Source organism: Argentina silus (genome assembly GCF_951799395.1).
Source record: "Argentina silus genome assembly, chromosome: 20".
NCBI lineage: Eukaryota > Metazoa > Chordata > Actinopteri > Argentiniformes > Argentinidae > Argentina > Argentina silus.
Genome location: NC_139674.1, coordinates 8695694 through 8705524, shown reverse-complemented (window position 1 = coordinate 8705524; position 9831 = coordinate 8695694). Strand labels below are relative to the sequence as shown.

General features: G+C 42.2%; 1 protein-coding gene across 2 annotated transcripts; it reads right to left on the bottom strand.

Annotated features, from left to right (window-relative positions):
- Positions 1-4026: 4026 nt before the first annotated feature.
- LOC310820594 (uncharacterized protein) lies at positions 4027-9729 on the bottom strand. 2 transcript variants are annotated; one of them, XM_083692303.1, is made up of 7 exons: positions 9606-9729; positions 8761-8963; positions 8222-8323; positions 7979-8074; positions 7641-7751; positions 7378-7501; positions 4027-7131 (listed from the first exon to the last, which is right to left on the bottom strand). In XM_083692303.1, the coding sequence occupies exons 1-7, from the start codon at positions 9631-9633 to the stop codon at positions 4244-4246; spliced, it is 3552 nt and encodes a 1183-aa protein (XP_083548429.1). In that variant the 5' UTR covers positions 9634-9729; the 3' UTR covers positions 4027-4243. The 2 variants fall into 2 exon arrangements, with proteins under 2 accessions (XP_083548429.1, XP_083548430.1); XM_083692304.1 differs by having other exon boundaries at positions 8000-8074.
- Positions 9730-9831: the final 102 nt, after the last annotated feature.

Here is a 9831-nt window from a genome sequence, read left to right as displayed (position 1 = left end):
TCAACTTTCATTAACTGCGCTAGTGCATTGATGATCCCTCAGGAAATTGTTTCGTGTGAAAGCTGCCCCACATTTGCCACACACAAATGGCTTCTCTCCTGTATGTATTAGTTTGTGTCTTTTCATGTGATGAGAGAATCTAAAGCGCTTGTCACAAATATTGCATATGAATGGCCGCTCATTTGTGTGCATCCGCCGATGAACGGTCAGGAAGCCTGACTGGATAAAAGCCTTTCCACAGTCTTCACATCTGTATGGCCTCTCACCAGTGTGGTACCTTTCATGTCTCTTCATTTCATAGGACGTGAAAAAACACTTGTCACAATGGGAGCATGGATATGGTCTCTCTCCTGTGTGAGTTAGTTCATGTCTTTTCAATGATAACGCTGTCAAAAACATCTTTTCACATTTTGGACACGTATATCTCACTCCAATATGAACTTGTTCAATGTGGGTATTCAGCTGAATCTTTGTCTTGTAACACATGTCACACTGAGAGCATGAAAAGGGCTTCTCTTCTGAATGAGTCCCCATGTGCACCGACAGTTCTGAAGCGGCCCGGTAGCTCTTCCCACAAAGCCAGCACAGGAACGGTTTCTCACCTGTGTGTTTCCTCATGTGTATTGTCAAAGAATTTGCTGTTCTTAACTGTTTAGGACACTGAGAGCACTGGTAAGGGTACTCCCCTGAATGAACTCTCTCGTGGATGACAAGGTATGATAACTGAGTGAAGGTTTTCTGACAGTGGGAACAAGGATATGGTCCTGCAAATTTGTGTTGAAGCAGATAGTGTTCTCTCAGGCGCCCCAATAGAGTGAAGCTCTTCTCACACATGGTACATTGAATTGTCTTGTGCATGAGCTTGTGTCTGGTTAAGGCCATTGGGTTTGGAAGTATCCTTCCACACTCTGTGCAATGGAGAGGGTTGTGAGTTCGCTGGTGTATTCTCAGGGATGGTGAGCCTTTGAATTCCATCCCACATTCATCACACTTGCAGGGTTCCTTTGCTCTTTCTAGTTCCTTCCTCTTGCAAGTGCTTTTCTGGTGTAGCTTTAAATTAAAAACATACTTGAAGCTCTTCCCACATTTGGAGCATCTGTAAGGGTGGTCGTCTGAGTGGGATATCATATGCCTTTCCAAGAGTTTTGAAGTTGCAAAAACTTTTCCACAAACAGTGCACTCTTTAGAGCAAGCAGCTCCATGATTAGATTTCTCCAGTGAAGGCACAGTGCTAGTGGGGGAAGGACGTTTGAGTTCACTGGTAGATGCATCTGTATCATTAGCCTCAGCAGCCAGTAGGTCACTAGACTCCTCAATGCATGTGTTTATGTCTGGCGGACTTTCAACATTTTCCTGATTTTCTAGAACAACTTCCACCTGATGGTCCACTGCCTGACAGAAATCCTCCAAGATCCCCTCATGACCAAGGTCTTGCTGATGTTTCCTCAATGTATCTTTGTACTTAAAAGTCCTCTCACAAGCGACACAATGATAGGGGCGCTCTTTTGAGTGAGATTTTAAGTGCCGTGCCATGTCTGAGGTACGAGTCAAAATTCGACCACAAATAGAGCATGTTTTGGAGTCTAATAACACTTCGGGCAATGGTTGTGTGTTGGAGACCTGGGTTTGTCTTTCTGCAGTGGCAAGAGGCCCACTGCTCCCCACTGAGTGAGCATTCTCTGGCTGCAGGTCCACTTTGTGTTGTACAGATATCTGGCTAACATCTTGGCTATCTACCTGGTTCATCTTTTTGCATAAGTCTCTCTGATGTCTCTTTAAATCATATGAGTATTTGAATCTCTTCTCACAGCAGACACACTGATGTGGACGCTCTTCTGAGTGGGACCTCATGTGCCTCACCATGTCTGAGGAGCGAGCAAAAAACCTCCCACACAAAGAGCAATTTTTGCTGTCCATGGGTGCTTTCTGAGATGTACCTCGTGTAGAGGGTGTCTTGGAGGGTGATGTGATCTGAGGTTCGCTAGTTAATTCTCTGTGTTCCCCATCAATCCAATATTGACGGTCCTTTGTCTGAATAACCCCCTCACAGACATGCTGCTGGTGTCTCTTCCAATCATACTGGTCCTTGAAGCACTTCCCACACTGGATGCACTTGAACTTATGATTGTGATCTTGAGTGTGGGTTAGCTTATGCCTTCTCATGACTGTGGCTCGGGCAAAAGTCCTCTCACATACTGGGCATGTCTTACTGATTGGGGCTCTCTTGTCAGACTTGTTTGGGTAGGGTACCACCTTGGCATATGATTGGTGTCCATGTTTGGAAGGATGAGTCTTATGTTGAAGGCCTATTTGTCCTTGTAATTGCATTTTTTTCATCTGAAGCCTTTTGCTCTGTTTTAATGGTAGGGTTGAAGACTTGGGCAAAGGCAATTCAGCGATGCTTTGATTGTTAATTTCTACACTTAAAGGCTCTCTGTCTATAGCATGCTCTATGTCAGTAATTATATCTCTTTGATCATTGTCCGCTATGGTAAGTATTTCCTTTTCATCTGTCCTACTAATCATCTCTTTTACTTCCATTCCACCCAAGGCGGTCCCCTGCTTCATTTCTGTATCATCTGTCTGAGTGATAGACTCTCCTTCCATCTCCAGGTTAATATAGCCATGCATTGAGTCTACTTGTTCTGTGGAAATCACTTTTCACTCCAATGGTGTGAGAGAAAGAGAGGAGAGGATGCAGACACCAAAGGAGAATGACAGAGTAGCTGTGCAAGAGAGGGAGACAATTCAAAATAATTGTTACAAAGTGAATTTTGCATAAAGACTAAAGAATATGAAATACACTATATAATCCTTCAGTCAATATTCAAATAACTGCATGCCATGCATAATTGTTATGGTACAACAATACACTTTCTGTAAGATACTAATTGTCATGATTTTAGCAGATTAATGCAGGCATAATTCATATTCTCATGACTGGTTTTCCATTACATTCCCTATTTCAGCCACTTGCCACATAGATGCAGACAACAGCCCATTAATAATGCAATAGCCAAAGAAGTAGTTAGAAAATACGCAAGCCAGAATGACTTACACGAGATTCAAGCATAGTTTCACCTTCTTCGATAGTATGAATGCATGCTGGTAGCTTCTACAAACTAGCTTGATAGTTAGCTAGCCTGACAAGAAAGTACAGTAGGTGACTAGCAGCTGTCTGTTGTGCGGCTATTAATTACCCGAATTCATCTTCTGTCAGCTCCTTATGGTCCACTAAACACTGTGTTCACAATTTAAATCATAAGGCATCTTGACAATTGTTGATCAGATCCTGCTGTTTTGATCTAGTTTTGGAACAGGAAGTCAACTAACGGCACAGAATACAATACATCCGGTATTTTCCCCCTTCAAAATAAAAGTTGAATCATCATGTTACAATCATGCAGCACTGAAGTCAAATAGGTGTTATTTCCTCTTCTCTCTGAACAGGCCCATGCATCTTCAGTTATCCTGACCTTACAGTCACTGTCAATTCAGAAATATTGAATAATTCCACCCTGTACATACCTAAATGAATAAATAAATAAAACTCTGATTGTATGTAAAATGTTGTTTTCATGGGAGGCTTTGTACACAAATTATGCAATTAAGTAATGCTGCTCTAATGGAATGTAATTTCTTCACAGATCTCATTTTGTCACAGAAATCAAATGCTGTTCACATGTGGAATGCATGCCCCATGTTCTACATTGGTGGTGATATGCATAAATCACTGAGTGGGGCTTTAAGTTTCAGGACTGTTATTTGACCTGAAATGACAAGATAACACTGATGCTGCTTGATTCTTTAATTTCTCAACATTGTTTTACTTTTACCCACTTACTTTTTTTTTAAACACTAGATTGATGCATTAAACAAGTGTTCTGCTGTGTATGCCTAACTGAGCAATCTAAATAAATGAGATGGATACACAATACCTTTCTAAGACTGAGCATACTATAACCCAAGTGCCATTACAGTTAATGGAATAGCATACTGTAGTTTCATCAACTGACTACTCATGGGTGGTTTGAAAATAATCCTTTATTTCAAAGTGTTAAATGACACAAAACAACACCTGCATTCTATATTACAAAATGACCATCAATTCAACTTGATCCCTTCTTAATGTGTATTTTATTCATGCATTTTGTAGATGTTACTCAAAGACAGACTGATAAATGATGTTTACCCCAAAACATTTGAATTAGAATTTCTATCAGAATTTATGGTGGCCAACTCCTCAACCCACTGTGTGAGTGAATTGGTGATCCTTGAGAGATTTTCTTTGATTGAAACCTAATCCGCACTCCCCACATATAAAGGGCTTCTCTCCTGTATGGGTTCGCATGTGTTTTTTCATCTTGGTAGAAAATCTAAAGCTTTTGTCACAAACTTCACATTTGTATGGCTTCTCTCCAGTGTGAAGGCGCATGTGCGAGGTCAAGTAACTTGACTGGATGAAAGCCTTTCCGCAGTCGTTGCACTTGAAGGGGCGCACATCAGTATGATATCTTTCATGCCTCTTTAACTCATAAGCAGTGACGAATGTTTTGCCACAAACAGTGCAAGGAAATGGTCTTTCGCCAGTGTGAGATAGTTCATGTCTTTTCAATGACACAGGTGTCATATACTGTCTTCCACAGTGTATGCAGGGATATCTCACTCCGAGATGCACTTGTTCAATGTGTGTATTCAGCTGAATTTTCGTCCTGTAAGACATGTCACACTGAGAACAAGAGAAGGGCTTCTCGTCTGAATGAGTCCCCATGTGCACTGAGAGTTCTGAAGCACCCCGGTAGCTCTTTCCGCACTGCCAGCAAAGGTATGGTTTCTCCCCTGTATGTTTTCTCTTGTGTCTTGCCAGAGACTCTGATGTTCTGAAATTTTCCAAACACTGAGAGCACTGGTAGGCAAAATCCCCAGAGTGAATTCTCTCGTGCATGGCTAGGTATGATAATTGAATGAAGGTTTTCTCACAGTGAGAACAAGGATAAGGTCCTTCAAATTTGTGTTGATGTAGATAGTGTTCTCTCAGACGCCCCAATAGAGTGAAGCTCTTTTCACACATGGTACACTGAATTCTCTTGTGCATGAGCTTGTGTCTGGCTAGAGCAGCTGAGTTTGGTAGTATCCTTCCACAATCTGTGCAATAGAAAGGGTTGTGCATTCTCTGGTGCGTTTTCAGGAATGATGAGCTTCTGAATTCCTTTGCACATTCATCACACGTGTAGAGTTTTGTTGCCGTATCAGTTTCCTCCCCTTTGCAAATGGTTTTCTGGTGTTTCTTCAAGTTAACGAGGGACTTGAAGCTTTTCTCACATTTTGAGCATCTATAAAGTTGGCTGGGAGATGACAGATGTTGGGTGTCACTGATGGATGGCTCTGTGTCATCCTCCTCGTTATCTGGCGGTTCACTTAACTCTATTGGATGATCCCCACTTTGGTTCTGGTCAACCCTCTGAGATGTGTCTTCAGGGCTCAGCATAGGGCAAACATATTTTTGGTGTTTCTTCAAACTGTTACGGTACTTGAAGCACTTCTTACAATTGCTACATTGAAAGGGGCGCTCCTCTGAATGGGATAGCATGTGCCTAGCCATTTCTGAAGCCTTCCCACATTTCAATGTCTTCCCACATACCGTGCATGTTTTGGGGTCTGGGGGTCCTTGGACAGTTAGCCCTGTATCAGCAGGCACGATAACTGGCTCTGTGTCATTTTCCTTTGTAGCAAGATGTCCAGTGCAATTTTCTGGCATAACCTCTGTTAAATACTGGTCCACACTCTGACATGGGTCCTCTTGGATCCCCTCATGGCCATAGATTTCCTGATGTGCCTTCAAAGCACTTTTGTACTTGAAGCTCTTCTCACAGGTGACACAATGATAAGGGCGCTCCTTTGAGTGAGACCTTAAGTGCCTCGCCATTTCTGATGCACAGGTCAAACTCCTACCACAAACAGGGCAGGTTTTAGAGTCTAACATTTCTTTGGAACACAGTTGTGGGTTGGAGACCTGTATTTCCATTTCTGCAGTGACACGAGGCTCACTGCTTTCGGAATGATCATCGGGTGGCAGGTCCCCGTCCTGTTGTAAAAACGTCTGATTAACCTGAGGCATATGCTTCTGGTTCCTCTTTTTGCATGCATCCCTCTGATGTTTCTTCAAAACATATGAGTATTTGAATCTCTTCTTACAACTGACACACTGATGTGGACGCTCTTCTGAGTGGGCCCTCATATGTCTCATCATGTCTGAAGCACGAGCAAAAAACCTCCCACACACAGAGCAGTTTTTGCTGTCCAGGGGTCCTTTCTCAGATGCTCCTGGTGTAGAGGTTGTCTTGGAGTCTGATGTATCCTGCGTTTTGCTAGTTGAAGGGGAGGGGCTCTTTTCATTTTCATCTCTATCCAAAAGTGGGAGGTAATTTGTCTGTTCTCCCTTTTCACAGACACGCAGTTGGTGCCTCTTAAGATCAGAACGATCTCTAAAGCACTTCCCACACTTGGAACACATGAATTTGTAATCTCGAGTGTGGGTTTCCTGGTGTCTTCTCATAGCTGTGGCTCTTGGGAAAGTCTTCCCACACACTGGGCATGTTTTAGTGTCTGAGAATTTCTTTCTTGACTTCTTTGGCGCAGAAGACACCTTGAGAGATAATGCATGTTGGTGTGAACGTCTAGAAAGGTCCATCTTAGGTAGCTTTCGTCCTCGCGACCCCACTCTCTTCATCTGCAGCCTTTTGCTTCGTTTCAGTGGCTGAAAGCATGACGGCTGGAGAAAGTCCATGACGCTTTGATCACCTTCACATACAGGCTCCGTGTCCATAGCAGGCTCAGCCTCAGTATTTACATCTCGTTTATCCTCATCTGCGGTGAGTAGTATGTCTTTTTCTTTTGGCCAACTCTCAACCAACTCCTTTGTTTCATCCAAAGCAGACCCCTGATCCATCTCTGCATTGTCTGACTCTGGAAGAGTGATATATTCTCCTTCCACATCCATGGTCATACAGTCCTGCATAGATGCTGATGGCTCCTCTGATTCTACTTCTTCTTGGGCAATCACCACCCTCATGGGTGGAGGGAGAGACAGAGAGGAGAAGATGCAGTCCCCAAAGGAGCTGGGCAGAGTTTCTGTGAGAGAGACAAAATGGATATATTGATTAAACTTATCACTGGATCAATAGTTAAACTTGACCAACAATTAATACATTTGAACTCTCAAAATTGTATAGTGTTATACTTAAAATAAATAAGCATAATCAAATAATTACAACCATAACCTTTTCCACATATTACATATTCAACACTCAGTTCTACTGATGATACAGTTTGAAATTGAACAATTAGAAATAAGTGCAATGAATCCTATGTACTTACCCATGAAGTCAAAATATCCAAGTTTTCTGTGGTACTGGAGCAGGGTTTTCAGTTGCTGGGGGTCAGGTACAGACTGCACACATTCCTCCAGGGCAGAGGGGACAGCATTGAGCAATGATGCGGTCTAAGAAATGGAGGGAAATGGTAAACAGTGTAAAAAAAACAACTAAAAAAACAATACTACTCACTGTTCATTCCTTAAATGTGAAAAGTGGGAATTCAAATTCTCCCAGCTGAACTGATGTGTTGTTCGTTCTCATTACCTGTTGAAGGTCTGGTACTGGAAGTAATCTCTCAAGTCTGGAAAGGAATTCCAGCATGAGCATCTGTAATGCATTGTCATACTCAGGGCCGAACTCCCCCGGGAAAACATCCTAGAAGAGATAACATCTCTAACATACAATATCAACAATTGAGATTTGTAGTTAAATTAAAATTGCATTTGGTCTCACACCAGGATTATCATCATTGCTATATCCATGCCGTTCTCTCTGTCAACACTGTGTCAAAAGCTAGCATACTCCTAATACTTTACTAATCTCATAGGATTTACATGTAATTTCCGCTTTTCAAAAGCAAACAACAAAGCTATAAGCAAAACCTGGAAAAAGTGCTTCTTCACTGTTGGGTCTTTCAGCAGAGATTCAACCAGCTCCACAAAGTTTGATTCAGGCATTTGCACCTCAACCTCACGTGACTGCAATAAAACATGCATAATGATAATCTTCATGTCTCACACATCACATTTTGATATGATTGTAACATGGCAATACAGATGTTGATACAGACAAAACACAGACACACACTTTCTCAGTGACAAAAAACGATTCCCTGAAATACTCACTTCTGATTCCCAAGGAGATATGAGGCTTCTAATCCTGTCCAGATGTAGCTGAATGTTCTGGAGATCTGCTGTCTCCCCTGAGCGACATAACTCCAGAACCAGCTGAAATGAAAGATCACGAGTCAAGAGCAATGCTAAGGACAACCACACTACCATGGTATTGTTCTCTGACCATGACACAACATGAAAGGGTCACTAAATTGCATTTGTTACATTTGCGGTAGTCTTGCGTTGCCATACATGTAAGTGGGAGTGTGTTTACATGCACACGATGCTCCAAAAAAATGATATAGTTATGTCATTATCCGTCGGTCAATGTTTCTCTCACCCGAAATGGGCGGCCATATTCCTCGCTTAAGAGGATATGCCTGCCAGATGTTCTAGGAGAATACCTAAAACCCTGGAGGGCGAGGCTATGTTTGAGGCCTATAACGGTGGAAACTCAGCTGTAGACTACTGTTTCGTCAGAGCATATTTATGGCTGGGACTATGCTCAGGTTGGATGTTTCTTTTTTCCAGAGCTGCACCCCATCTCTCACCCTTGCTCGAAGCCCCAGGAAGAGTTGGGACTTCTGCTCACGACTCAAAAGCTCTGGGACAATCTCTGTCACCGTAGCAACAAACTCCTCCAGTATCCCATAATCGTGAACGTCTCCTCTCTGGACCACTTGCCACATCGCTGCAGAGACGAGCCGCAGTGGTGGGATGAAGAGACGCAGGGAGGGCAGAGGAAGAGGAGGACCTGAAAGACAAACGAATGTTTAATAAAGACAGTGATCCTGAGTAAAATAATGTTGAACAGACATTGTGCGTTACTAGCTTAATATCCCGTTCAAGTTGACAGTTCTGTGGGAAAACACATAGCATCCAGAAAGTGGTAAACACAATTGCATTTGGTTTTATTAATTCATTCATTTCTTCAAACAGAAAATGCAGTTCGTTCAACTGAACGTTTGGCTGATTTCTTTCCCATCATATTATTACCAGGCATAACCATTGTACCATTGATCCTATAGAATAATTCTCGGTTTACGCACAAGAGTTCTTAGGGTCGTTTTTAATAATACCTCCAGAGAAAATCTGGGGGAATAGAAATGAGCAAAATGATGCATTTTTCCTAATGCTGGAATATTATTTTCGAAAGGTGAAGATAGTAACGTTTGATTGTATATGCTATAATGATCGCAGTCAAGTTTCTTACATCATCAGAGATTCATGGTATCAAACCTGTGTGACTATAGTTGTTAGTTCTTCGCTGGTATTGGCGAGCCGGATGTTGGGGGCTGCTGTTCGGGCGCGCAGCCTTTGGCAGGTCGCAAACTAATAGAAGACTTGCTGTCCAATAGCAATAACACTCAATGGATGTCATGTAGAATTAACTTACCATTTTCGTAATTATCCTGTATTTGCATCCTGATCTCAAAACATAACTGGGGTGATTTGATTTCCTCAGTAACTCCAGCCGTCCATGCTAGCAAAAATATTCTTCTTCTTCTGCCCCGTAAGGTTTCCGGTGTGTTCACAGAGAAGACTACCATTTCAAAATAAAAGTCTAATTTGTCGTCTACCTACAATCTTTGGTAGGTATTTTTCTTTTGGGTCACTTTTGC